Here is a 26,811-nt window from a genome sequence, read left to right as displayed (position 1 = left end):
CTGCTTCTGAGCAGTCACCAGGGACTCTGCCCATCCCCAAAGAGTACAGAGACCTGGGGGAGATGTTCAGCAAGAAGGAATGTGATGTCCTACACCCCCCCCCCCCGGTCCCACCGACTGCACTATCAAAATCCTGCCAGGAGCGAAACTCCCCAAGCCAAAGGTGTACTACATGACCCCAAAAGAAATGGAGAAACTAAGGAATTACATTGGTAAGAACCTAGCCCAGGGTTTCATACAACCAGCCAAATCTCATGTAGTGACTATTTAAGGAGAAGGATGGGTCATTGAGGCTATGCATGGACTTTAGGGGAATAAGCAGGGTATGGAAAACATGTACTCCCTTTCCCTAATGAAGGACATGGTGGGCCACTTGGCTATGGGGAAGATTTTTATGAAGCTGGACTTGAGGGAGGTGTACTACAGGGTGAGGATCAAGGAGGGTGACAAATGGAAAACTGCCTTCAACTGCCTATTAGCTACCAGTTTAACATAATGCTGTTTGGGCTCCAAGGAGCCCCCACAGTGTTAGTGCAAATAATTAATGAGATGCTGCATGATCACCTGTACAAAGGGGTCCTGGTGTACCTTGATGATACCTTTATTTACATGGAGACAATGGAGGAGTACATCAAAGTAGTGCGCCAGATCCTCAAGAAACTCATAAAGAGAAACCTGTGCACCAAACTGTCCAAATGTGAGTTTCAAAGGCCTGCCTATGCTATCTGGTCTACCAAGTAGTGAGGGAATATAGATGGACCCGGGGAAGGTAAAAGCCATATTAGGGTGGCAGGCCCCTCGAACCTGGAAGCAGTTACAGAGTTTCCTAGGGTTCATGAACATTTACAGGCAATTCATCCCCTCTTTTGCCAAAATAGTTCTGCTGATCACCGAGCTGCTAAAGACGGGGAGGGGAAGAGAAGCCTCAACTGAGCCAGCCACTGAACTGGACAATGGAGTGCCAGGGGGAATTGAACAGATTGTTTGCAGAGGAACCAGTCCTAAAACACCTTAACCTGAGGAGCCCTTCATTATCCAAGTGAATGCCAGTGACATGGCTGTTGGGGCAGTACTCCTCCAGAAAAACCAAGAAGGAAAGTTGCAACCATGCACTTACACCTCCCAAAAGCTCACTGAGACTTATAGACTATGGGCAGTGTCTCTAAGGAGAAGGACGTGAAAGCTTCCTTCTCTCACACTGGGAGAAGGTGGGCGTTACGTACCTGGTGGCAATTCCTCAAAGGGAGTAAAGTGCCTTTCGAGGTAAAGAGTGACCATACCTCTCTGAGAATCCCCCTGAAGCCCTCCCCGAAACAAGTCCGGTGGGCACAGTGCTTTAATCAATTCAGCTTCAAACTGAAATACATACCATGGGGGAAGTACTTTCTGGCTAATGCCTTGTCCCGCATGCTGCAGCACAAGAGCAATGGAGAAGTAGTGAATTCTATTTACTTGGTGGCAAGTGTTTTGACCTAGGCGCCCTGAGAAAACTTAAATCACAGGCTTAGTCCCAAAAAACATTTTTTTTTATTTAAATGGCTGTGAATTATGGTCATTCACAGCCTGTATTATTGATTGATTGATTGATTGATTGGTTGGTTGGTTGGTTGGTTGGTTGGTTCGATTTATATGCCGCCCTTTTCCGGAGACTCAGGGTGGCTTACAATGCGTTAAGCAATAGCCTTCTTACTTTTGTATATACCTGCTTAGTAGGGCTTTCGCCCCCCCAAAGCGGTGTTCTTTTTTTATACAAAGTCAGCTTATTGCCCCCACAAACTGGGTCCTCATTTTACCTACCTTGAAAGGATGGAAGGCTGAGTCAACCTTGAGCCTGGTGAGATTTGAACTTGCATTAATTGCAGGCAGCTGGTGTTAACAGTGCCACCAAGGCTCTTAATTCATAATAATTCACAGACATTCTGTGAAGAGTCCAACAGATGTCTGCCACAGTCTTTCAAGGTAATGCTGATAAGCACCCACCTTCATTTCCCTTGAAACACTGCCAGAGACCTAATTGCCAATTAGTTTTGCAAGGCCAAATGGAGCACAGAGTCAAATGGACCTTCTCAGAGTTTGAACTGACCAGAATGCACAAATTGCTTCTGCCAAGGCTCACGTCCATTTGCTCCTCTCTTATGTCTTATGGAAGGGGCCAGTCATCTCCAAAACTTACTCCTGAGTCATCCCTTTTGTCTTAACTGTTCTTGCTTCCTGGCAGCTCTGTGCATGTGCGCAATGGGAACAGGCTCCCCCTTTTCTTCTGCCTCGCTGATATCAGATTCTGAGGCTCCGGAGGCAGCACATAACTACCAGATGGCCCTGCCCCCTCTCTTGTCTCCGACGCAGAGCCCTTGTCCGAGTCTTCCCCAGACTCCAGGACTGGCCCACGTTCCTCCCCAACCTCCTCACTTTCCGAATCTGCTGCCAGCTCTGCTGGCCACTGGCAGACCACAACAGCAACTACTCAAAGGGAGTAAAGTGCCTTTCGAGGTATGGACTGATGATAAGAATTTGGAAGCACTGAGAATCCCCCAGAAACTCTCTCTGAAACAAGTCTGGTAGGCACAGTACTTTAATCGATTCGATTTCAAACTGAAATACATACCAGGGGGGAAGTACTTTCTAGCTGATGCCTTGTCCCGCATGCTGCAGTACAAGAGCAACAGAGAAGTAGTGAATGCAATCACACACACACACACACACACACACACACACACACACACACAAATCAATGAGCAGCATAGGCGATCACAAGGCAGCAGGTGAAAAGATTGGCAGTTGCGATCTGACTTAACAGATAAGGAGGGAGTTACAGTCTGATAACTGGTTTGACGCCCCTGGAAGTAAACTAATATCAAAAGATGGACTGGCATGGAAGGGAGACATACTGTATGTTCCTGAGAACCTATGAGTTCTCATAGGTTCTTGCAGTGGAGCCATGAGATCAAGCAAGCTGGCCACTTTGGGTTCCAAAGACTTTGTATTTAGCCAAAAGACAATTCTGGTGCCCAGGAATGAAAAGGGACATAGAAAGCTATGCAAAAAGTTATGTAGTGTGTGCAACAATGAAAAAGAGACCAGGGAAGAGCCTAGACCTACTGCAGCAAGTGGTGGAATCAATCTGGCCCTGGGAAGAGATCATGATGAACTGCATAGTTGAGCTCCCAGAGAGTGAAGGAAAAACTGTGATTTGGGCAGTAATAGACTTATTTTCCAAGCAAGCTTACTTCATCACTTGCTTGAGCCTCCCAACCAGAGGCCAGCTAAGATGCTCCTTCAACACATTTACCAACTGCACAGGTTGTTGAAACAAATCATTTCAGACTGGTGTATGCGTGTGTCCAATTCACCACTAAGTTCTGGAAGAGGTTTGTAAGTCTAATAGGGTCCTCATATGGTCTTAGCTCTGCATTTCATCTGAGCACAAATGGGGCCGTAGAACGAGTGAATGCCATGATAGAAGAGTACCAGTATTGCCATGTCAACTATCAGCAATCTAACTGGGAAGACTGTCTGCCGTTCGCTGAGGTTGCCTACAATAAAGTGGTGCACAGGAGCACGGGGCTCACCCCTTTTAAAATCGCTACAGGGCCGGAGTGCTGTAAAGATTGAAATTGTGATCCAAAATGAAGAAATGATGTACTCAATAAAACAATTGTTAAAGAGATCAATTGTTTCGGAGTGCTGGCTTGGTTGGGTTTGTCAGTCGGAATTTTGACAAAAGCATTGTAAAGTAGATTCAATCAATGCATTTTTAATTTTTATCTGAGTAAGTTTTACTTTTTGATTTTATTATTCTAATGCGCTTCTGTGAACTGAATACATTTTATAATGCATAAAGTACCTTTGCGTCTCTGGTGAGCACCAAAAATAAGTATTGTATCTATTTCAGTTTTTCTCACATTTCAGTTTTTTTCCTATAGTTTCACATCAGCTTTGAAAATTGTATATATGTATTCAAAACCAAGACTAGAAATTGCTATGGAAAACCAAATATATATTTTGTAGGAAAATATGGTGGATGCAGTGCCCATCAGTTACAGATAGGGCTAATATATTTCTCTCAAATTGCCAATAACCTATTCAAGAGACCAGCTTTTCCCAACCTAATGTTCTCTACTTATAGAGAATACAAATCCTAGAATTCCATTGCAGTCACTGGGAATGATAATATTTGGAAGGTACTTATTTGAGCAAGTCTGATGTAATTTATATGAACTAGATAAACCAGTACAATTTTGTTTTGTATGCTGTAATTCACTATGAATAATCATAGTAGGCAGTGGTGGGTTGCTCCCAGTTTGCCCTTGTTCGGGCGAACCGGTAGCAGCAGTTGCAGGAGCCTCCACCCACCTGCCCAGACATCATCAAAAACACTCTGCACATGCACAGCAGTGCAGCACGCTCACAAAGCAAGCGCCCACGTGCTACCGATAGCAAACCGGTAGTGCCGGGATTTGAAACCCACTACTGATAAGTATAAAATGTTTTAAATTTTCAAGAGAAGAACAGTTCTTGCTTGTTAATTGCAATATGTGTTTCTGAAATCCAATTAAGTCTTCATAACACCTCTTCCATTTGATCATGAGGTTGTTAAAAATCATTACTGGGGAACTATTATATTTAATGTTTTCCTTTTTCTTCTCCCCTCTCTTTTTTTCTTGGTTAAAATGTATTCTGAAGAATATTTAAGAAAAGCTTGCATATTATGGGTAGTTAATTTGTCTTACTAAAGGTATTATATTACAGTTGGTAATTGCTTCAAAAAGATCTCAAAATTTTTGATATCTATGGTATTTTTTTCCCACTTGGCTTCTGCCCATGTTTTAAGTTAGAGTTGTAAATAACTATTCAAAACTGTTAAAGATTTCTCCTTAGTTTTATTTTGAACACCACAGTTGCAGACTTCTGAATGGTTTCTTTCATTCATTTTTAGATGTCAAGGTAACATACTTGACTCTCTTCTATCCATTTGTTCCAAAATCATCTTGGATTATAATTCACTAAAACAATAAAGCAAATAGAGAACAAAACAAACAAAAAGCAAAATAATATGTCTATCTAGAATCTTAATATAAAAACAATTAATGAATACTAATTACCATATTTTTCGGTGTATAAGACGCACTTTACCCCCCAAAAAAGTGGGTGGAAATGTTTGTGCATCTTATACAGTGAATGTTGCCAAAGCCCCACCTACCCGCTGGCCCCTACCCTTCGGCCTCTGCCTCCCAGCAATTTACCTCCTTGCAGCAAACAGCCTGGTCAGCATCAGCACAGCCTGATTTAGCACAAGCAGCTGATTGGTGATTGGATCACCCTCCCAGAATACCGCCTATCAGCTGTTCCAGGCTTCAGGGATCGCTGTTGCTGCCCATCGCTGCTGCCGACTATCACCGCCTCCGCGCATCCCGTTTTCGGCTTCCGCGCATCCTGTTTTTGGCCCGTTCCATCCCCCTTTTCTTTCCCAAAAGCTAGGTGCACCTTATACTTCGGAGCATCTTATAGTCTGAAAAATATGGTAATAAGAGATAATTTGTCTAGTGGTTAAGACACCAAGCTGGAAACCAGGAGAGTCAGTTCTAGACCCACTTTAGAAACAAAAACAGCTGGATGATTTTGGGCCAATCCCTGTCAGCTCCAGGAAGAAAGCCAGGGCAAGTTGCTTCCAAAAGTCTTGCCAAAAAACCCTGCAATTATTTGTCCAGGGAATGTAATAGTAGTAGTAGTAGTAGTAGTAGTAGTAGTAGTAGTAGTAGTGTTAAGCATCTCTGTCTGTCAATCCTTCCAGGTAAACCAGACAGGAAACATGAGCAGATGAGCTAATTATACTCTTATATGGCTATATTAACAAAACCTTGTAAGTCTAAAAGTACAAATCTACTATTTCTTTACAGCCTGATCAATTTAGGACATCTTTCCTAAGTTTCTTTCTCTGACATTAAGCAGCTATGGGTTCCTTTCTCTCCACTCTTGTCTGACGGTTTCCTAGGTAGCATCTCATTCCTGCTTCCCTCAAGGTTGTTCTCACATATTGCTACCTTTCTTCACATATTGTATCTTCTTTCTAGTGCCTCCTTCTCTGAAGATGCCTGAAAATAGGCAACCACGGTTTCTTGAGGATGAAGGTTTCTACACAGGAGAACGTCCTGTTGTGTCATTGTCCAACCAGAACATCATGGAGAATAGGATACTCAAGCAGGAACAGGTATGGTGCCTCATGCAGGTGCTATTTGCTATAATAATTTATCTTCCTTAAATGGTTCAGTTGCCAATGTTTCAAGTGAGCTTGGGGACTCTATTTTTAATAGCCTCTTTAACAGACTATACAATTTAAAGAGGTTGGAAATATGCATAACAAACTATTTGGTAGATTGAGGACAAAAGAGTTGCAACCCTTGGGTGAAGCCTAATTTAAAGTAAATGAAGCACGGGTCTAGGATGACTCATGGTAGCCAGGTCAGTGTGGATGGGTGAGTGCAAACAGGTGAACAGTGACACAACTGACTACATGGTTGGGTGGTGTAGGCAAGTGGGTGTGGTGCCATTGGCTCAGCACCACCAGGTGACTGGCTGAGTGGGTGAGACCGGATGGGTGCGGATGAGTGGGTGTGGCTGGGTTAGCATAGAACGAGTTGCACTGGCTTCCTGAATGTGAGGAGAATTGGCACCCCACCAGCTCCTCACCTTCCTGAATTGCCCGCACATAGCTACCCCATTCCACGTTTGCAGATTTTTATCTGCATCAATGCTGGGAACTTGCCAATTATGCCCAGGTTTGGCGAGAAGGACTTCTCCTTTAGCATACTGTCTATGTGTACACACAGGTACAGACAGAAATACCATTCTGACTTTAGGGACTTTTATTTCCATCTGTGCTGGGAAGCTGCCAATTGCGCCAGCTTGGGGGAAGAACCTTTCCTTTGGCGTGCTGGATGCTCATGTATGCGGACACACACCCCATTCTGATTTTGGGGACTTTTATCTGCATCCATGTTAGGAAGCTTCCAGTCTCTTCTTTGGCATGCTGTGCATACATGCACACACACCATTCTGAGCTTGGGAACTTTTATAAACTATTTTCCTTCCCTACCTTGATTAGCAGTAACTCCCTTTGCAAACTCCAGACCAAACTTTAAATGTCCTGTGATGGCTCTTAGCTATTCCCTTCTGTCCATGATCTGCATCTTACTGCTAATTTGTGATGCTAGAATGAGGCAAGTCCCCAAGCTCGAAATGGTGTGTGTGTGTGTATGTGTGTGCAGGAGCTGGTGGGATGCTGAATTACACATTCAGTTAGCCGGTGCAGTTTGTTCCGTGCCAACCCAGCCAAGCCCACACATTGCACTCACCCAGCCATGCCCACCCAGCCATGCCCATCTGGCGATGCCCGCAAGCTGCACCAACCCAGCTGCACCCACCCAGCCACAGCCACCTATGTATGTCGACCTAACCACTGTGAGTTGTTCCATTCCGGTGAAGCACTGCAACTGATAGGACTGAATGCTAGGACCACTTCTGTACAGATCAGCAGAATGGAAATGTGGACACAGAGACAAATGCAAATTTCTATCCTTTAATGAGTTTTTAAATTAGTCATTCTATCCTTCCATTGGGATAATATTGGGGAGAGCCTGAGAGCAAGGACTTGGCCATTATGACATTGGAGGCTTGAAAACTTTGGGAAGAGGAAGGATCCTTCAGAATCTCAGCTTCTCCCATCTCAGCCCATCCCAATTCATCTTCTGCAGTCCTTTCCTTCTTTGGCTGTTTCCCAAGGTGGGGTTTTTTCTTTTGACAGAAGAGCAGATACCTAATGTGAGATGCCTGATTTCAGGAAAATTCCAAGAATTCTGGGACATAGAAATGAGGCTTCAGTCCTATATGCCTTGGGTTTGACTATTCTCAAGTGAGGGATTCATACATAAACTTTTCAGAATTATTACCATTACTTCAGTTTTCCCAAAACCTATGGAACTAGTGGGACCATTGGCATTTTAATGTTCTTAGGGACCTCAAAAAATGGCTGCCTAGGTGGGCTAGCAGATCACAAAATAGACTAGACTAGACTAGACTAGACTAGACTAGACTAGACTAGAATAGAATAGAATAGAATAGAATAGAATAGAATAGAATAGAATAGAATAGAATAGAATAGAATAGAATTTTTTATTGGCCAAGTGTGATTGGACACACAAGGAATTTGTCTTAGTGCATATGCTCTCAGTGTACATAAAAGAAAAGATACGTTCATCAAGAATCATAAGGTACAACACTTAATGATAGTCATAGGGTACAAATAAGCAATCAGGGAAAAAATTTCAATATAAATCGAAAGGATACAAGCAACAAAATTACAGCCATAAAGCCACAAGTGGAAGGAGATGGGAACGATGAGAAGATCAATAGCAGCGCAGATCTAGCAAAAAGTTTGACAGTGTTGAGGGAATTATTCATTTAGCAGAGTGATGGCATTTGGGAAAAAACTGTTCTTGTGTCTAGTTGTTCTGGTGTGCAGCGCTCTATAGCGTCGTTTTGAGGGTAGGAGTTGAAACAGTTTATGTCCAGGATGCGACGGGTCTGTAAATATTTTCACAGCCGTCTTTTTGACTTGTGCAGTATACAGGTCCTCAATGGAAGGCAGGTTTTTTCTGCAGTTCTAATTATTCTCTGAAGTCTGTGTCTGTCTTGTTGGGTTGCAGAGCCAAACCAGACAGTTATAGAGGTGCAGATGACAGACTCAATAATTCCTCTGTAGAACTGTATCAGCAGCTCCTTGGGCAGTTTGAGCTTTCTGAGTTGGCGCAGAAAGAACATTCTTTGTTGTGCTTTTTTGATGATGTTTTTGATGTTAGCTGTCCATTTTAGATCTTGCGATATGGTAGAACCTAGAAATTTGAAGGTCTCAACTGTTGATATTGTGTTGTCTAGTATTGTGAGAGGTGGAAGTATGGAAGGATTTATCCTAAAGTCTACCACCATTTCTACGGTTTTGAATGTGTTCAGTTGCAGATTGTTTCGGTCACATCATGAGGCTAGTTGTTCAACCTCCCGTCTGTATGTGGATTCATCATTATCTCGAATGAGACCGATCACTCTTGTGTCATCTGCGAACTTCAGTAGTTTAACAGATGGATCATTTTAGATGCAGTCATTGGTATACAGAGAGAAGAGAAGTGGGGAGACCACACAGCCTTGGGGGAGCCCTGTGCTAATTGTACAGGTATCTGATGCGATTCTGCTTAGCTTCACCTGCTGCTTCCTGTTTGTTAAGAAGTTTATGATCTACTTACAAGTGTGTTCATGACTGCTGGGTCACTCATGAACATCAGTTTACTAGAAGGCAGCCTCTTTCTGTCATTCTCTATGTCTACTTTGTCTTTCTTCTGGGCCAACGGATACATTCCTGACTTAAAAACTAGTATCCAACCACCTTCTATATTTAGTTTTTACAAAGACCCATTGGAAAGTCTGACATAGTCCTGGATATGGAGATGATGCTGGCTTTTTTTAAAAAAAGAAAATTCATTTTACTTACAATATTTGCATATCACTCTTTGTTTAAGAAACATTAGTGCACTTTACAAAACAATAATCAATGCAATAAAAAATAGCAACATATGTGAAAGCAATAGAGACAGTAAAACCAATGCCTGTTTAGAAACTAAACATAATAGTAGCTGATTTACATTCCTGTTTCCCATTACATGAAAAATAATAAAAGAAGATTTAAAAAAAATCAGGTAAGACTGGAACCAAGGATTAATTTCCTATTGATTGTTAGCTTTAATTTTCTGAAGAATGGTCTAGTTTTTACAAGATACTTCTGGCAAAATTAAAATGTTTTTATGTCCTCTTTTTTGCAGGGGAAAAAGTGGTTTGGAGATGATGGTCAAATTTTAGCATTGCCCAATCCAGTTAAACAATCCCTTACTAGACCTCCATTGTTTCTTACAAAGGGAGACCAAGAGATGGACCTTGTGATCTTTTATAAAAAGGTAAGTTGGTTATTGCATGTTGTTAGATGCCTCAGTACAGAATGGCTGAATACAAATCACTGCCCAATTCAGTGTTTTTCAACTTTGGCAGATTTAAGATGTGTGGATTTCAACTCCCAGAATTCCCCAGCCAGTATCAGCTAGACCATAGACTATGGTCTGCATTACCTACATGAAGGGCTTCTGGCAAGGGATGGGCTGCACCTCATAGGAATCAGGAAGAATGTATTCAGAAAACAACTGGGTCAGCTTATCAGAAGGTGTTTACACTAAAATTGAGAAGGGAGGGTGACCAATCCTTAGGATCTTTAGGACCTAATAAAGCATAAACTTCAAGACAATCATTCAAACAGGGCCGAGCTGAGGATTTTGTACAGTATCTGTATGATAAAATAACTCAGATTCGGGAAGACTTGGCCGCTGACTGGGTTAGTTCAGACGAGATGACTGAGGCAGGCCTTGAGAGTGTTATCTGGGAGGAGTTCGATCCTGTGGCTCCCGAGGACGTGTACAGGATCATGGGACGGCTGAACGTGACCACATGTTTATTGGACCCGTGTCCCTCCTGGTTGGTGCTGGCTTCCTGGGAGGTTACACGAGGCTGGCTCCAGGGAATTATCAACGCTTCTTTGAGTGAGGGTGTCCTGCTGGCCGCCTTGAAAGAGGCAGTGGTGAGGCCTCTCCTCAAGAAGCCATCCCTGGATCCGGCTGTTTTGGCTAACTATCATTTTATTGCGAAGATTGTTGAGAGTGTGGTGGCGCGACAGCTTCCCCAGTACCTGGATGAAGCTGTCTATTTGGATCTGCTCCAGTCTGGCTTCAGACCTGGGTACAGCACGGAAACGGCATTGGTTGCATTGGTGGATGATCTCTGGAGGGCCCGGGATAGGGGTTATTCCTCTATCCTGGTCCTATTAGACCTTTCAGCGGCTTTTGATATCATCGACCATGGTATCATGTTGCGCCGGCTGGAGGGACTGGGAGTGGGGGGCACCATTTTGCGGTGGTTCTCCTCTTATCTCTCCGACCGGTCGCAATCCGTGTTGACAGGGGGGCAGCGGTCGACCCCAAGGTGCCTTGTTTGTGGGGTGCCACAAGGGTCGGTCCTCTCGCCCCTCCTGTTCAACATTTATGTGAAGCCGCTGGGTGAGATCATCCGTGGTTTTGGGGTGGAGTTCCATCAGTACGCTGATGATACTCAGCTGTACATTTCCACCCCAGACCATCCCAACGATGTCTTGGAAGTGATGTCCCAGTGCCTGGAGGCGTTGCGGGTCTGGATGGGGAGAAACAGGCTTCGACTCAACCCTTCCAAGACCGAGTGGTTGTGGCTGCCGGCGTCCCGGTATAACCAGCTGACGCCATCACTGGTTATTGGGGGTGAATCATTGGCCCGCAACTTGGGTGTCCTCCTGGACGCACGGCTGTCTTTAGAAGAGCATATGACAGCCGTGGCCAGGGGGGCTTTTTATCAGGTTCGCCTGATATGCCAGTTGCGCCCCTTTCTGGATCGGGACTCCCTACGCACGGTCACTCAAGCACTCGTCACCTCTCGTCTGGACTATTGTAACGCTCTCTACATGGGGCTCCCCTTGGGGTACACCCGGAGGCTCCAACTGGTGCAGAATGCACGGGGGATTATGGGAGCGACGGGGCGCTCCCATGTGACTCCTCTCCTGCGCGAGCTGCATTGGCTTCCGGTGGACTTCCGGGTGCGCTTCAAGGTGTTGGTGACCACCTTTAAAGCGCTCCATGGCTTAGGGCCGGGGTACTTATGGGACCGCCTTCTGCCACCAATAGCCTCCCACCGGCCGGTTCGCTCCCACAGAGAGGGCCTCCTTAGGGTGCCGTCGGCCAGACAATGTCGGCTGGCGACCCCCAGGAGGAGAGCCTTCTCTGTGGTGGCACCTACCCTTTGGAACAATCTACCCCCAGAGATACGAGTGATCTCCGACCTCCGGACTTTTCGTCGGGCCCTAAAAACTTACTTTTTTCAGTTACCCGGTCTGCCTTGATTTTATAGTTGGTTTTAAAATTTTGATATGGATTTTATATTGACAAGTTTTAAATTACGGGCCAAATTTATGTAATTATTTTAAATCTATTTTTAACTGTAATGTTATGTATAAATGTTTTTATTTTGGCTGTTCACCACCCTGAGTCCGAAAGGAGAAGGGCGATATAGAAGTTCGATTAATAAATAAATAAATAAACAATGAGAAAAAAAACTCAGAAATAAAGTAGGAGATATAGGAAGCATACCCAGAGTCAGCCATGCAGGACTCAGTGCCTATACACAAACACCAGTTTGGGGAAATAAACAGGGTGAACTTGAAGTACTAGTACATTAGGGCAAGTATGATATGGTTGCCATTATTGAAATTTGGTTGGATGAAACTCACAACTAGAATGTACTGATGGAAGGAAATAAACTACTCAAAAGAAACATATCAAACAAAAGAGGAGTAGGGTTACAATATATGTAAGAGATCACTACATATCTGCAAAAATGCACAAAACCAAGGATGAAATCCTTCTAAATGGCATATGGGCAGGGGTGAAATGCTACCAGTTTGCACCAGTTCAGGCGAACCGGTAGTAAAAAAAAGCTACTGGTTCCTCTGAACAGGTATTTCTGACGATCAGCTGTGCCGCGTGATTTAAAAATGGTTTACATCCCAGAGTTCTAAAGGAGCTGGCAGACATCAACTCAGAACCATTATACCACATCTTTCAAAGATCCTGGAGCACCAGGGAATTACCAGAGGACTGGAAAAGAGTAATAACAGTGCCAGGGTTCCAAGTAACACCCCCAACGAAAGAAGACTCCAAGGCTAGAGATTCCTCAAAGTTCCATTTTATTAGAGATGTCATATTGGCACATCTGGGAAAACCCAAATCTGAAAGCTTCCAGGTTTTCCCCACCCATAGGAAAGTGCAAGTCCCTGCCAAGCACCCACATGTCCATCACATGGTCCAATCAATGCACCATCTCAACTGGAGATGCCTCCCAGTCACACCATTCCAGGTGCAGGGCAAGATGTCCTTGACTCTCAGAGAAAGGAATGTTATTATGACTACATGTCTCCCCTGCTGCATACAATCCCCCCCTCCCAGTTTTCCACAGCACTAAATGTGGCAGGCCTGAAGATCCAATGCAAAAAATGGCTTCCAGGCCTGACAGGCCATCCCCCACTTCATCCGATGATCGTGTCCTGCAACGAGAGGAACATAGGGGGTTAAACCAATATTCCCTAACCACCTCTTTCCCCTCCCAGGGCTTATCAGGGTATTTATCATGGAATTGCTTCACTAGCCTGTCTGCTTTTACACCCCAGCTTTTAACCCAGGTAGCTTCGGACAAAGGGTACCCTTTCCAATGAACTAAATATTGCAATCGACCTCTATATAATTTAGAATCTAAAATTCTTTTAACTTCATAATGGGTTTCCCCTTGCACCACTATAGGTTTGGGAGCTGGTCGGGTCTGTTGTCTCAATCTTGACCCAACCGCTGCCTTTAGTAGACTACAATGAAAGACAGGATGCACTTTCCCTAGAATGCATGGGAGGTTAAGCTGAACTGTCATTGGGTTAATTACTTTCACTATTGGGAATGGACCTAAAAACTTAGGTCCCAGCTTTTTACTGGGCAACTTTAGTCTTATGATTTGATTGATAGATAAACCCGATCTCCCACATGGAAGGGTGTGTGTGTGAAGAGATCGGTGTTTGTCCATTTGCTTTTTATATGCCTCAGTGGCTTCTTCCAGTGCTTTTTTAGTATTCTTCCACCCCTTCCTCAGCAACTCCATCCACTTGGTCAGAGTCATGGAGGAGCGGGATTCTCTGGGCAGTTCGGGCATGGGGACAAAGTCCATGCCACTGGTGACCTGGAAGGGGGTTAATCCAGTGCTGCTATTCACAGCGTTGTTGTAAGCCACTTCTGCAAATGGCAACAGATCCTCCCAGTTCTCTTGTTGGTAATCCACATAACATTTTATATATTGCTCCACCATTGCATTCGCTTGTTCCGCAGCTCTGTTCATACTCAGATGGAAAGCCGAGCTAAGTCCTTGTGTGGATCTGACTGATCTCAGGAACTCTCTCCAAAACTTAGTGGTGAATTGGACCCCTCGATCTGAGATTACCTGGCAGTATATCCCTTGCAGTCGGTAAATCTGTTTAATGAACATATTTACCAGTTTCTTTACTGAGGGCAATCCCGAGCAAGCAGTGAAGTGGACTTGCTTTGAAAATAAGTCTATTACCATTGTTGTGGCTCGCCAGTGGCCAGTGGATCTGGCAGCAGATTCGGACAGTGAGGAGGTTGGGTAGGAACATGGACCAGTCCTGGAGTCGGGGGGAGGCTCTGATGAGTGCTCTGCATCAGAGGTAGAGATGGGGCCAGGGTCCTCTGACACATCAGTGGGGCAGAAGAACAGCTGGAGCCTGTTCCCAGTGTGTGCATGCACAGAGCTGCCAGGAGAAAGGAACAGCTAAGGAACAAGGGTCGGCTCAGGAGAAAAGCCACAAGTGGATGGTGAATGGTCCTTCCCATAGGGAATAAAGAGGAGTGAAAGGGGAGGGGAGTTTGCAGGAGACAATTAGTTTGCTTAATTGGTTTGTGACTCTCAGAGACTTCTTGCCAAATTTTGAAGATCTCGACCTGGCAGCTCTCCAAGCTAGATAAGGTCTGTGACTGTAAATTCTTCCTTGAAAGGCTTTGCTGGATGTGAATGAGAGGAATTCACAGTAACTTAATAAAAAGAGATTTTTGTCAGGACAAGGAGTTTGTTCTGTTCTGTTAAATTCTGTTAAGGGCAGGACGACTTCTGTGAATGCTGGGATGAATTTCCTGTAAAAGTTTGCAAACCCCAGGAGCCTTTGAAGCTGTTTGCAGGTACATGGGGGTTGCCAGTCCAGCACCGCTTTCACTTTTCCTGGGTCCATTTCCACCCCTCCACTGGATATTCGGTAGCCTAGGTAATCTAGGGAGGTTTTATGGAATTCACATTTTGACAGCTTTGCGTAGAACTTTGCGGCTAGGAGTTTTTTCAGCATTTGTCACACTAGTTTTACATGCTTTTTGAGAGTTTTGCTGAATATAAGAATGTCATCTAGGTAAACTAGGACCCCTTTGTATAGGTGCTCATGTAGCACCACATTTATTAGTTGCATGAAAACTGCTGGGGCTCTTTGCAGACTGAATGGCATAACTTTGAATTGGACAGTTAAAGGCGGTCTTCCATTTGTCTCCTTCTTTGATCCTTATGCAGTAATAGGCTTCTCTCAAGTCGTTTGGTGAACACCGTGCCCTTGGCTAAGTGACTTAGCATGTCCTTCATGAGGGGTAGGGGGTAGGTGTTCTCCACGCACATGGCATTAATTCCACAAAAATCAATGCAAAACTTCATCCCCCCCATCTTTTTTTTTCTTTAAATAGTACTGGGGCTGCCACTTTGGATTTTGCGGGCTGGATAAAACCCCATGCTAAGTTGGCTTCGATGTATTTCCTCAGTTCTTCCCTTTCTTTGGGAGTCATGGAGTACATCTTTGGTTTAAGCAGCTTGGCTCCTGGTATGAATTCATTCGCACAGTCTGTTGAGCAGTGAGGGGGGAGGAAGTAGCAGTTCTCCTCTCTAAAGACCCTCGACAGGTCTTGGTACTTTCTTGGTACCTGTGGGCTGCTGGGCAGTCTGTCTGCAATGGGGGCTGCTGTTTTGGGCTCGCTGAGGCTGTTGGGATTTGTGGCCTTTTGGCAACGGTCTGGCTTGATGGGCAGTAGCAGTCTGATACCTATTTTTAGGGGGGGGGGTTGATATTTTTTTTAAAACAAGTTTTATTAGAATTTTTCTTTCATCATACATATTTTATGAACAGAGTGTTAACTGGGTCACATCTTATACCTCTTATACATGATCATAATTGTAATATATTCTAATCTGCCCATTTTCAATATTCATCTCTTTTATATAATCCTTTATCACAAATTAGTCATTTTTCACCATATTATTTCAGCTTCTACCATGTTATTCTCTTTCCATAATTCTTCATTTTCATTTTTTACACATAAATAACATCACTTTATGCCCTATATTTCTTCTTACTTGCAATTACACCATTTACCATATTTTTTCATTTCCAGAAGCATCTCTCAAATTCCTCCTTCCCAATCATTAGCATTTTGAATTTTCATCCTAATTTACATTATTATCAAAGTTAGTAATATTATTAAATTACTTATTTTCACATTTCCATCTGCTGCGTTTTAATTTAAGCAAGTTCTATTCATTCATCTTTACAAAATACCCGCTTTCATGATTTCAACATTGTTTTTTGTTGTTTTTTTTTTAATTTGATTTATATGCCGCCCTTCTCCGGAGACTCAGGGCGGCTTACAATGCATTAAGCAATAGCCTTCATACTTTTGTATATTTATACAAAGTCAGCTTATTGCCCCCACAAACTGGGTCCTCATTTAACCTACCTTAGAAAGGATGGAAGGCTGAGTCAACCTTGAACCTGGTGAGATTCGAACTTAAAGTAATTGCAGACAGCTGGTGTTAATCATAATGCTTTTAGTCTGCTGAGCCACCATGCCCCATATTGTTAATCTCTTTACATACTTTATCATTTCATGTTCAATTCTTTCTTCTAAATAACATCATGATGCATCCTATAATTCTTTCGTATCAATACAGTAACAATTTAAATTCCATTCTGATTTAAAAGACTATCAAAATCACTAGTGTTATTATATTGTCTACTTCCCCATTCCCATTCACTGATCTACCTTATTATATATATTTACTAATATTGACCCCATCATCATTTCATCTTTATCCATCATCTCTCTATCTTTCGGCGTCTCATTTTCTAATGCTTTTTTGCTCAACCCTTTATCTCGCTCTAACTTCTCAATTCTCTTTTTTATTTTTATAGTGTTACATTTTATCTTCTGAATTCCTTTTTGTACTGTTTAAACATCCCTCACCAAGATTTTCCCTTGTCTCTTCCAAATATTTCTCTTTTTTCCTTTTAACTGTTTCTTTTTTAGAGGAGATTTTCCCCCTTTCCTCTCCACTTTTTCTACATTACAAAAATTTTATGTGATATTGTCTACCTGATTTTTATTTTTAATGCTTTCTCTTCTATATTTTTAACTTCTTGCATCTGGTTTAAGTTTCCCTTTTCAAAATCCTCTTCACTTTCTTTTTCTATATATTTCAACAAATTTTCTGTTTCTTTTTTGCCTATTAAAGATTCACACCTATTTTTAAACATCAAAAACAGCTCTTCATACATCTGCAACTCCATTTTGTAACAATTAAAAAAAAAATTGAAACCTCCCCAATTATATCTCTTTACAATTAGCCAAAATTTAGAGTCTATTTAATTTCCTTGTTTCTCCTCTTTTCTTCTTTCCTTCTTCAATTATTCCTCTTTTCTTCAGAAGTAAAATGATCTCAATTATTAATAGTCCAAGTGCAGCAATAATCAAATCCAATTAAAAGTCTATCTTCCAAGAGAGAGGGGAAATGTAACAAAAACCCAGATGCAAAACAGTCACTCTTAAATGGTCTCACAGAGTCCAAATTATCTTCTTCTATATGGCCAAGGTTGGGTCTTCCAGCTGTTACTTCTTCTGTTTTGTCTATTTAAATAGAGTATTACAGTACTTTTTCTTTCCTCCAGCAGATGACACTCTCCATTTCTGGTCCATACAAGATAGTTTATTAAAACCAGTTAATTGTCGAAATATCCAAAGATTTTAAGGTAGTCATAGAAAATGTTGTTTTCTTCCGAAAATCACTTTTTTTTCCTTTTAAATTTTTTTACTTTGCCCAATTTTCTAAATATAAAACTTTTTTTTAGGCTTTTTGTGTTACAATCCCCACTTTTCCCCCCTGCATATGTGTCATGTCCCCCTCCCCTCCTCCCGCCCGCCGAATGCCAGATAGCCACTAATCCAAGATCAGGGATTTCTTTAAAGCTCCAATTTCAATTTTTCTTTTTAATATAAATTGGCAATTATCTCATCCAGTTCTAGCACTCTGTCCAAACACTGCTCCTGCTCAGTTCTTCGGTCTGGTTGTCCCAGCTTCAAGGTGGCCACCAAAAGATGGCTGCTGCCCCCGCTGCCAATCGGGAGAGCTGTTTCTGTTCCAGTGAGGAAATTGCCGATTTCTTGCGGTCCATGAAATGCCTCTCCTTTCTTCACCATCCCTACAAGACAGCTATGGCTCGAAAGCCTCCTGGTAGCAGTTTGTCCGGCTGGATTTCGCGGGGCTCATCAGAGCCCACTATTTTCCAGTCTGTTCCCGCAGCGATGTCAACCGGAAGTCCTATTATTTTTAGTTTTCTATAGCCATCTTCCCATATGATGGTCGGTCCCCATTTTTCTAACCATGCGAGGCCCAATATGATTGATTCGGTCATTTTGCGAGCTATGACAAATTGGATGAGTTCTCGGTGGCGGCCCATTTCTAGGCGTCTCCCCTGGGGTGTGGAGGGGGTCTGGGCTTGAGGGACCAGGGCAGGAGCCAGGCATTCAGAGCAGTCCATGCTGGCTGCTCCAGTAGCACTTGATCGTCCCGGAAGATGTGGGCTGTGGTGCTTCAGGTGGTTTAGCTGGGGTTTGGCAGCCCAGGGGTCCTCTTGCTGGTTTCTCTGCAATCGGCTTCCTCTGGGGGTGGATCTCCAGGTCATGGCCACTGCTGTGCTGTACCAGACTTGTATACATTCCGGGACTCCCCTGATGCCGCAAGCTTGTCTGAGGTCTGGGTCAAGGGCTTCTTTGAAGTGGTAAACGAGGAGGCGTTCAGGCCAGTCCCTCAGCTTTCCAGCCAGCCTTCGGAATTCCCACACTAATTCCTTGGGAGGCCGACCCGCTTGCTTCAAGGCTTTAATCTGGGCTTCGGCTTCTACTCAGTGGATCGTGTCCTTGAAATGACCTTGGAGCAGTTGGAGAAATTTGTCCGCATTGTCTAGTTCCAGGGCTCCCTCATCATGTAGCTCAGCTATCAACTCCGCCGCCTCTCCTTCATTCATGCCATCTGCAATCGGTTGGGTATTGGTCCCCATAACATTCAACGTGGGCCCAGACCTGATTGAGGAAGTAGGCCAGCTTTCCTGGGGTCCCATCAAATGTCATTCTAAATTGTGGTGGGGAAGTGGCTGGCGGGACTGGCTGTGGGGCTGGCTACGGGACCGGTGTGGGCTGCTGAGCCAGTACCGGCGGCTAGACCGGAGCCTTGGTACTACAGTGGTTTAAAGCACCCTGTTATTAATCACAGCTGCCTGCAATTTACTGCTGGTTCGAATCTCTCCAAGGCTCAAGGTTGACTCAGCCTTCCATCCTTTCTAAGGTAGGTTAAATGAGGACCCAGTTTGTGGGGGCAATAAGCTGACTTTGTATAAATATACAAAAGTATGAAGGCTATTGCTTAACGCACTGTAAGCCGCCCTGAGTCTCCGGAGAAGGGCGGCATATAAATCAAATTAAAAAAAAAAAAAAAAAAAGGATCATGACCGGTGGCTGTACTTGCACTGGTTGCTGGGCCAGCGTGGACTGCAGGACTCGAGCTGGCATCCATTGGTATTGCACTCACCCCTGGCCAGGGTAGAAAGCGCAGCCAGGATAGAGTTGATCGGCTGGAGACAATCTGAGGACCGGTTGCTGAGGTGGGGTGCTGGGTCCCAACAGACCCAGTTGTGGTCCTTGTAGCACCAGACTGGATTGGCTTAACGGGCTTTGTTGCTGCACCATTCTGATTCCAGCAAGGGCTGTCACTCTGGTAGATCCGGCCCGATGTGTGAGGCTGTGATGCGACCCGGTTCGTGCCAAGTGAAAGGAGGTAGACGTTCTACTCGGTGCTGCTGTGGCTTTCTGGCCAAGAAAGGTGAATGTGGGTTGAGCCAGAGTCCATCTGGGTGGGCCAGTACCAGGAGGCTGTGCGTTGCTGCCCATGCTGAGCTGGCCGAACTGCTCCGGTAGGCCTACCAGCAACTGGCTGTACAATGGTGGTGGGAAAAACCCCTCTCGGGAGTTGCTGTGATCAGCTGGTCCCGCTGCTCTCCATTTGAGGGCTTGGGTCCGCTCCGCTCTGCTCGCTCCCATCTGCTGTTCCTGCAGCATCACCTGGTCAACATCTCCTGAAATGGCGTGGCTCCCACGGCTTCGCCCCACAGAGAAGGATCCAGTTGAGCAGCTTGCTCAGTACTTACATGGGTGAAAGAATGGATCAATTTGAGGCATAAAAGACTATTAACTTTAGAAGAACATGACCTTCAACTAGATTGCCATCCTTTTTTATAGTATGGGAAGAATCAGATACATAGTTACTTTCAAAGACATTATGTTATAAATGCACTATCAATATGACTTAAAATTAAAGAACAACAGTTCTTGAAAATACCAATCTGGCTTTCCACAATGGAAGCATTGATACATCCTAATGTTATTAACATTATAAGATACAAAGATATTTTGAATGAAAAAGGGGAATTAAAAACCAAGCAGGAGCTTGGTCCATCAAGGGATGGACATTGCCTGGTGACCACAAATGCAGATACAATCTTAATATGAGAAAGATGCTAAAATGTATGGTTTCAATAAAGAATTAACAGAATTGGACCAGATATTAACCTGAACGGATGAAAAACTGATAAAGAAAATATATTGTTACTTATTAGGTATCAAACTTGAAAGTGAGCAGGTAAAGGAGACATGATTGTTTGGGCTAAAAATTTTGGATATGCACTAGAACTAGAGAAATGGCAGAAATTGTGGGATAGAAATGTTAAATTGACTATGTCAACTGCATATAAAGAAAATTTGTATAACATGTTTTATTTTGCACCAACAAGACTGGCAAAAATGTTTAAGGATAGATCTGCTAAATGTTGGAAATGCAACCAAATACTTGGTTCTTATTACCATATGTGGTGGACATGTCCAAAAGCCAAAAAATACTGGACAAAAATACATACTTGGTTGGAAAAATGATAAAACAGCATATAGACATGAAACCAGAAATATTTTTATTGGGCATTCTGCCGGAAAGATATGACAAAGGGACTATATACTTGATTTTACATGTATTAACTGCAGCTAGAATTGTATATGCTCAACAATGAGCCTGGTGGCTCAGCAGACTAAAAGCATTGTGATTAACACCAGCTGTCTGCAATTACTGTAAGTTCGAATCTCACCAGGCTCAAGGTTGACTAAGCCTTCCGTCCTTTCTAAGGTAGGTAAAATGAGGACCCAGTTTGTGGGGGCAATAAGCTGACTTTGTATAAATATACAAAAGTATGAAGGCTATTGCTTAATGCATTGTGAGCCGCCCTGAGTCTCCGGAGAAGGGCGGCATATAAATCAAATTAAAAAACAAACAAACAATGGAAGTGTGGCGAGATTCTGACAGATGAGAGTGTAATAAAGAAAATATTAGAATGTGCAGAAATGGATAGACTAACGCTTACTATTAAGGACAAAGAAGAAACTGAATACTTTTTGACATGGGACTTATTTTACCAATGGTTAGACAATAAAAACAGAAGTTAGAAATGCAGGGACATAAAAAGGATAAATGTCAAAATGGAAATTTGATAAAATAGACAAAATATTATTGTTATTATAGTATCAATGTTATGATAAATTTTATTGTAAACATTTTGATTACTATTGCCTAAAAACAACTGTACTCAGACAACAAACTGTTATATGTTATTCAAATAAAGTAAATAAAACATGAAAAATGAAGAAGTTCTTGATAAATGTCAATTCCACATTCTATTTAACTTATCCTTAGGCATTAAGTGATATTTATTCCTGGTTTGTTAGTCTTTGGTATAGTTAATCTCAGTTATATGTAAAATGAGCCAAAGGCTCATACTTTGTGCTGAAAAGAAAAGCCTCCAAATTAGTTGATTATGTATGATCCAGTTCTTATATGTTTCTCTGAAATCTTATTCTATCATACTTCTGTGTGAATGTAGTTGCTTAAATTTTTATTTTAGGCTCTAAAAATGAGACTTGCCAACCAGTACATTGTTGGAAATGATGACCCACAAAGTTGCTTTCAGTTGGATATTGACATTTCAGGATTAATATTCACACATCATCCTTGCTTTAGCCGTGAACATATTCTGGCAGCAAAACTGGCTCAGTTATTTGATCAGTATCTCTCCAGGAAACAGAGAAATGTTACTAAACTCCTTACAGATAAGGTAATTTCAATACTTTTCTTCAGTTTGCAAATGTGTCAATAAAATAGAAATCATTTTTTTTTTTGTAGAATATGCAGAAGTCTTTATGTCTATAGAAAAATATGCAAATATTAAAATATGTTTGCGATTGAATACCAGAAAACCTTATTCTGTTATTAGATAAAAATTATATACTGTTAACTACTTGTCCTTGGCAAAGTTTACTGAGTTATTAGCTTAGCTGTGATATTATCCACTACATGGAGAATGGTTGCAGGAATTGGGTATATCTAATGAAAGGAAGGAAAGAAGATGAAATGGTATAGGGTCTTCTGCTCAAGCAGGAGGTGGACTAGAAGATTTCTGATGTCATTTCCAATTCTATTATTTTATGTTCTATGTTCTAAATAATATATAATAAAATAAGCCAGGTGATCTCAGGATTGTGGGGTGGCTTGTGCATCATTAGGCATCTGGCCGTTCCAGACTGCAGCTCTGCATCTGGTGTGAGTACCTCATTCCCCACTCCAGCCCTGCCACACAGCGGAAAGGGTGACCTGGAGCCAGCCCCCATCGATGCTTGGCTCATGCTGCCCCATACTCCTGTCTCCCCACCTTTTGTCCCATGGGCCAGGTCCTGTCCACTGCCCACTGTGGGTGCCAGCTCTCCTCTTTTGGCCTTGTGGTCCTTTGAGGGCAACCATAATGCTGATGCTGACACCCCTGCTGTAAGACTTCTTGAAATAACAGTCAAGGTGTTTCATGATCCTTCCCTTCTCCCTCCCCCCAAACATTTTCTCCAGGGGTGAAATCTACTTACCTTCCCTACAGGTTCAGAAGTGCATGCACAGGGCATGCGCAGAGGGTAAATAACAGTTTACTTCCTGCTTAAAGGAAGTAAAACCAGGAAGTAATGACGACTGGTTGGGTGGAGCCTTGTACTGCCGTTGCTACCGGTTCTCCAAACCACTCGCCACCATCGCTACTGATTCTATCAAACTGGTCTGAACCGATAGCATTTCACCCCTGATTTTCTCCCAAGTGGAAAGATCTTTTTCCTGTCCTGCCACAACAATGAATGTACTATCCTAAAAACATGGTCCCTGCATCACAGTCATCCTTCAATTAAGAAAACTGAGAATTTGGAGCAGGTTGGATTAGGAGAGAAAAACTATTAAATGGTGAAGAAAAATTAAAAGTGCACCTCCCCTTCTCCAGCACTTCCACAATCGCCCTTTGCCCAACTGCAATCACTTGCCATCCAGCCACCCATCATCTCCCCAATGCCCACTGCCCCCCATTGCCTCTGCATCACTGCCATCTGCAGCCATGCAATGCTGGATTGGCTGCCGGGAGGCACGGCTACTTGTCCCATGCAGCAAATCACCTGGATAAAAACGTGACTCGGGGAATCAGCCATGTTGAAGGGCCAGGTGTGGAGGGGTGAGGGGCCATTGGTGAGAGAAGAGGACCAGCAGAGAATGAAAGGCCACTGGGTCAGTTGTAGTGGGGAGCTGGGAGAGAAATGGACGTTGCCAATAGTCTCATTCCAAATGAGACAAATGGCTGTCCAGTTTTTTGTGCTGGGTTCCACAACTTCATGGGCTGAAACATAATAATACATATCCTGTCCTCTAAAGTGATATATGTTGAATATTCAATCTTTGAGCTGCTGTTAAAATAAGTTCATGTAAACTCTCAAATGAACAGTAGATATTAATTAAGATTGAATTCTGAAAAGATTTAAACACCAAGTTTGCTTTGTATCAATCTTCTTCATAATCTTCTTTGCTTTTAGGTATTTGATTGATGGATGCATTGGTTAGAATTATAAATCTTGGACTTCAGATTGGGAAGAATGTAATTTAAAATAAAAGCAACTATAAGGGCGAGACAAAAATATTGAAAAATAATCAAAAAATCATATTTTCCATGTTCTTCCTAGGTTTATTTTGGAGAATGCTTCTGGCATTTTCATAGAAAAGCAGGTCTATCGATGTTGCTAGTAATAAGGAAAAATACAGAAATATAATGATTTCATATGGTGGTGCAAACAAATCATACTAATATTTATAAGCTTATTTTCTAGCTTCGTGCTCTTAGAAATTCTTTACAAAATATTTTGGATACTGCCGAAAGTGAAATTCCAAAATTAGTAGTCCAACAAAGCATAACTGAATATAAGCTTGAAATAAGGTAAGTAAATTAATAATTACTCTATTATTCATTCTGTAAGTTTAAAAAAGTTATCCAGCTGAAAAAGTGGTTCTTGGAAAGGAACTGAGTCATGCTCTAATAAAATGAACTGTTGTCATTGGAATTTCATAAGAACCTCTTTTTTCCATGAGTATTTCAAGTATTTATTTTGTAAAGTAGATCTTTTTGTTTAATTGAAATTACATAATGGTCAGCCAGCAGAAGGTTTATGACTCTCTTCTAAGTCCCTCTTTGTCTAAGTCCCATTTGCTATGATAAAACACCTTTTATTTATTGTCCTTTTCTTATGTGCCATTTCTGGGAGCAACTAGAATGGTAGGAAAAAGGAAGTGTTATGGAGACAAATCAGGTGGGACAGCTTGTCACATTTTCCAGTTAGTCCAGATTAGGAAACCAAAGTCATCCAGGCCAATATTGCTATTATTGTAAGGTTATAGTAACAGTCTTGCAAGTCTGAATATTCTTCCCCCTTTTCTCCCTTCTATGGGAGAACTGAGAGGGTGTAGGACAACGCATTGTGACCAGGTTGACACAAATAGGTGAGCATGGCTGGGTGGGCTTGAACAAGTGGATGTGGTCAGGTCAGCACCGGGTGGGCATTACTTCCTGGGCACAGCCAAGTCAATGTGGAACAAGTCACTTTAGCCATCTGGATGTGGGGAAAACTCAGCACCCCACCAGTTCCTCGCCTCCTTAAACTGCTGGGAACCAGACACAGAGGAAAGAACCATTTTGTCCCATACCAGTGCCACAACCTCAAAGGAAGAGAAATCTGTGAAGCCTCTTGGAGCCTGCTCAGAAGCCCAGCGGCAGTCAATCCACAACCCCTGAGAACAACTTCCCCATTGTCTGCCTCCTCCTCCTCCTCCTTCTCCACCTCCACCTCCACGTCTTCCTCCTCCTCCTCCTCCTGGACTGTAGGCTATGAAGAACTGGATGGGGAGGAACCAGCTCCACCTGAACCCTAACAAAAGGGAGGTTTTTGGCCCGCCTGGATCTTGAGAGCTATGATGTTTCATATTTTTCCCCAGGGAGACAAAACCTCACCTTCTCCAGATCTTTCTGTCTATACAGAACTCTGCGGGAGTGAAAAACTGAGCTTTCTCCATCATCCCCCTGCAACTTCCAAATAAACAGAAGATCAGGCTGGCGGGATGGGTGGGTCAGGGAGCTACTTGGTCTCAGCCCAACAGCCATTGTGAAAGGCAGAAGTGGGGTGGGTTGGGGGAAGTGAGCAGTGCAGTGGGCAGGGAGGGACCGTCACAAGCTGGGTATGCCAGGAGGTGCAGGTTGGCAGCCCTCAGTTTGTTGGCAGCCAGGGAGCCAGGAGGGAGAAAAGGGAAGGGAGAAGGACTCCTGTCACATGCCAGTGACAAAGTTGGTGGGCAGGGAGACCTGGCCGATTGGAAAGCTGCCCTTATCCTGTTGCAAGGAAAGAAAGTCAAGTGGGCAGTGAAGAACTTCAGCCTGTGATGAGAAATCCATGGAGTGGGGTGAGGTTGGAGGCTGCCCCCAACCAAGGCTCCTCTTTTTTTATGAGCTTGTAGGATGGGGCAGGGCCTCCTCACTCACCAAGGAGAAGAATGCACAAGTTGAGAATCTTTTTGCATTGATCTGGGGATTCAGCAGGCACACATCGCAAGTAAAAATGATCCTGGAGAATAGAAACACATTGTAAAAATATATTTTGGTAATATGCAAACATATATACACAAGCTTGCAGGGGAAGTCTTAAGGAGGTGACTTTATGTCATTGGGGGTGGGGGAGCACTGAGGACACCCCAAATTGAGATCAAAGGGACAGAGGTCGGGGCAGGACATTTCCAAGTGGGATGAATTTCCATAGAAATCAATGAGTCATGGTGGATTTGAGAGTTGAGGGAAGAGAAGGGGTGGGGCAGGGGTGCTGTTCAGCAGGTTCTGGAGAACCGGTAGCAGAAATTTTGAGTAGTTCGGAAAACTGGCAAATACCACCTCTGACTGGCCCCAGTGGGGTGGGAATGGAGATTTTGCAATATTCTTCCCCCAGGAGCGGGGAGGAAATGGAGATTTTGCAGTATTCTTTCCCTGGAGTGGGGTGGGAATGGAGATTTTGCAGTATCCTTCCCCTGGAGTGGGGTGGGAATGGAGATTTTGCAGTATCCTTCCCCTGCCATGCCCACCAAGCCACGCCCACAGAACTGGTAGTAAAAAAATTTGAATTCCACCACTGGGGTGGGGTCTTGGAAAACTATTTTTAAGGGGGATTCTGGCATCAGAATGGAAAAACTCACAGCAGCAGTGCAAATTTGCAATTCTTAGAAGTGGGGAGGATGGCAGGAGGGAAGTGAATATTCTTTCAGCCCTGAGGGGAGGAAGATGTCAAAATCCCCCCATTATTT

At 43.2% G+C, this 26,811-nt stretch overlaps 1 protein-coding gene across 1 annotated transcript in view; it reads left to right on the top strand.

Moving 5' to 3' along the window:
• CC2D2A (coiled-coil and C2 domain containing 2A) overlaps positions 1 to 26,811 on the top strand; it is a 270,839-nt gene that overhangs the window by 79,340 nt on the left and 164,688 nt on the right. Inside the window, exons 7-10 of the mRNA XM_070948913.1 lie at positions 6,072 to 6,208; positions 9,867 to 9,998; positions 22,025 to 22,234; positions 24,303 to 24,409. Of these exons, the coding sequence (XP_070805014.1) occupies positions 6,072 to 6,208; positions 9,867 to 9,998; positions 22,025 to 22,234; positions 24,303 to 24,409 (586 nt within the window). The remainder of the gene's footprint in view (positions 1 to 6,071; positions 6,209 to 9,866; positions 9,999 to 22,024; positions 22,235 to 24,302; positions 24,410 to 26,811) is intronic.

The sequence above is a fragment of the Pituophis catenifer genome, unplaced genomic scaffold (genome assembly GCF_029215685.1).
Source record: "Pituophis catenifer annectens isolate HBS135680 unplaced genomic scaffold, rPitCat1.0.hap2 SCAF_8, whole genome shotgun sequence".
In the NCBI taxonomy this organism is placed as follows: domain Eukaryota; kingdom Metazoa; phylum Chordata; class Lepidosauria; order Squamata; family Colubridae; genus Pituophis; species Pituophis catenifer.
This window is presented reverse-complemented; position numbering and strand designations above follow the sequence as displayed.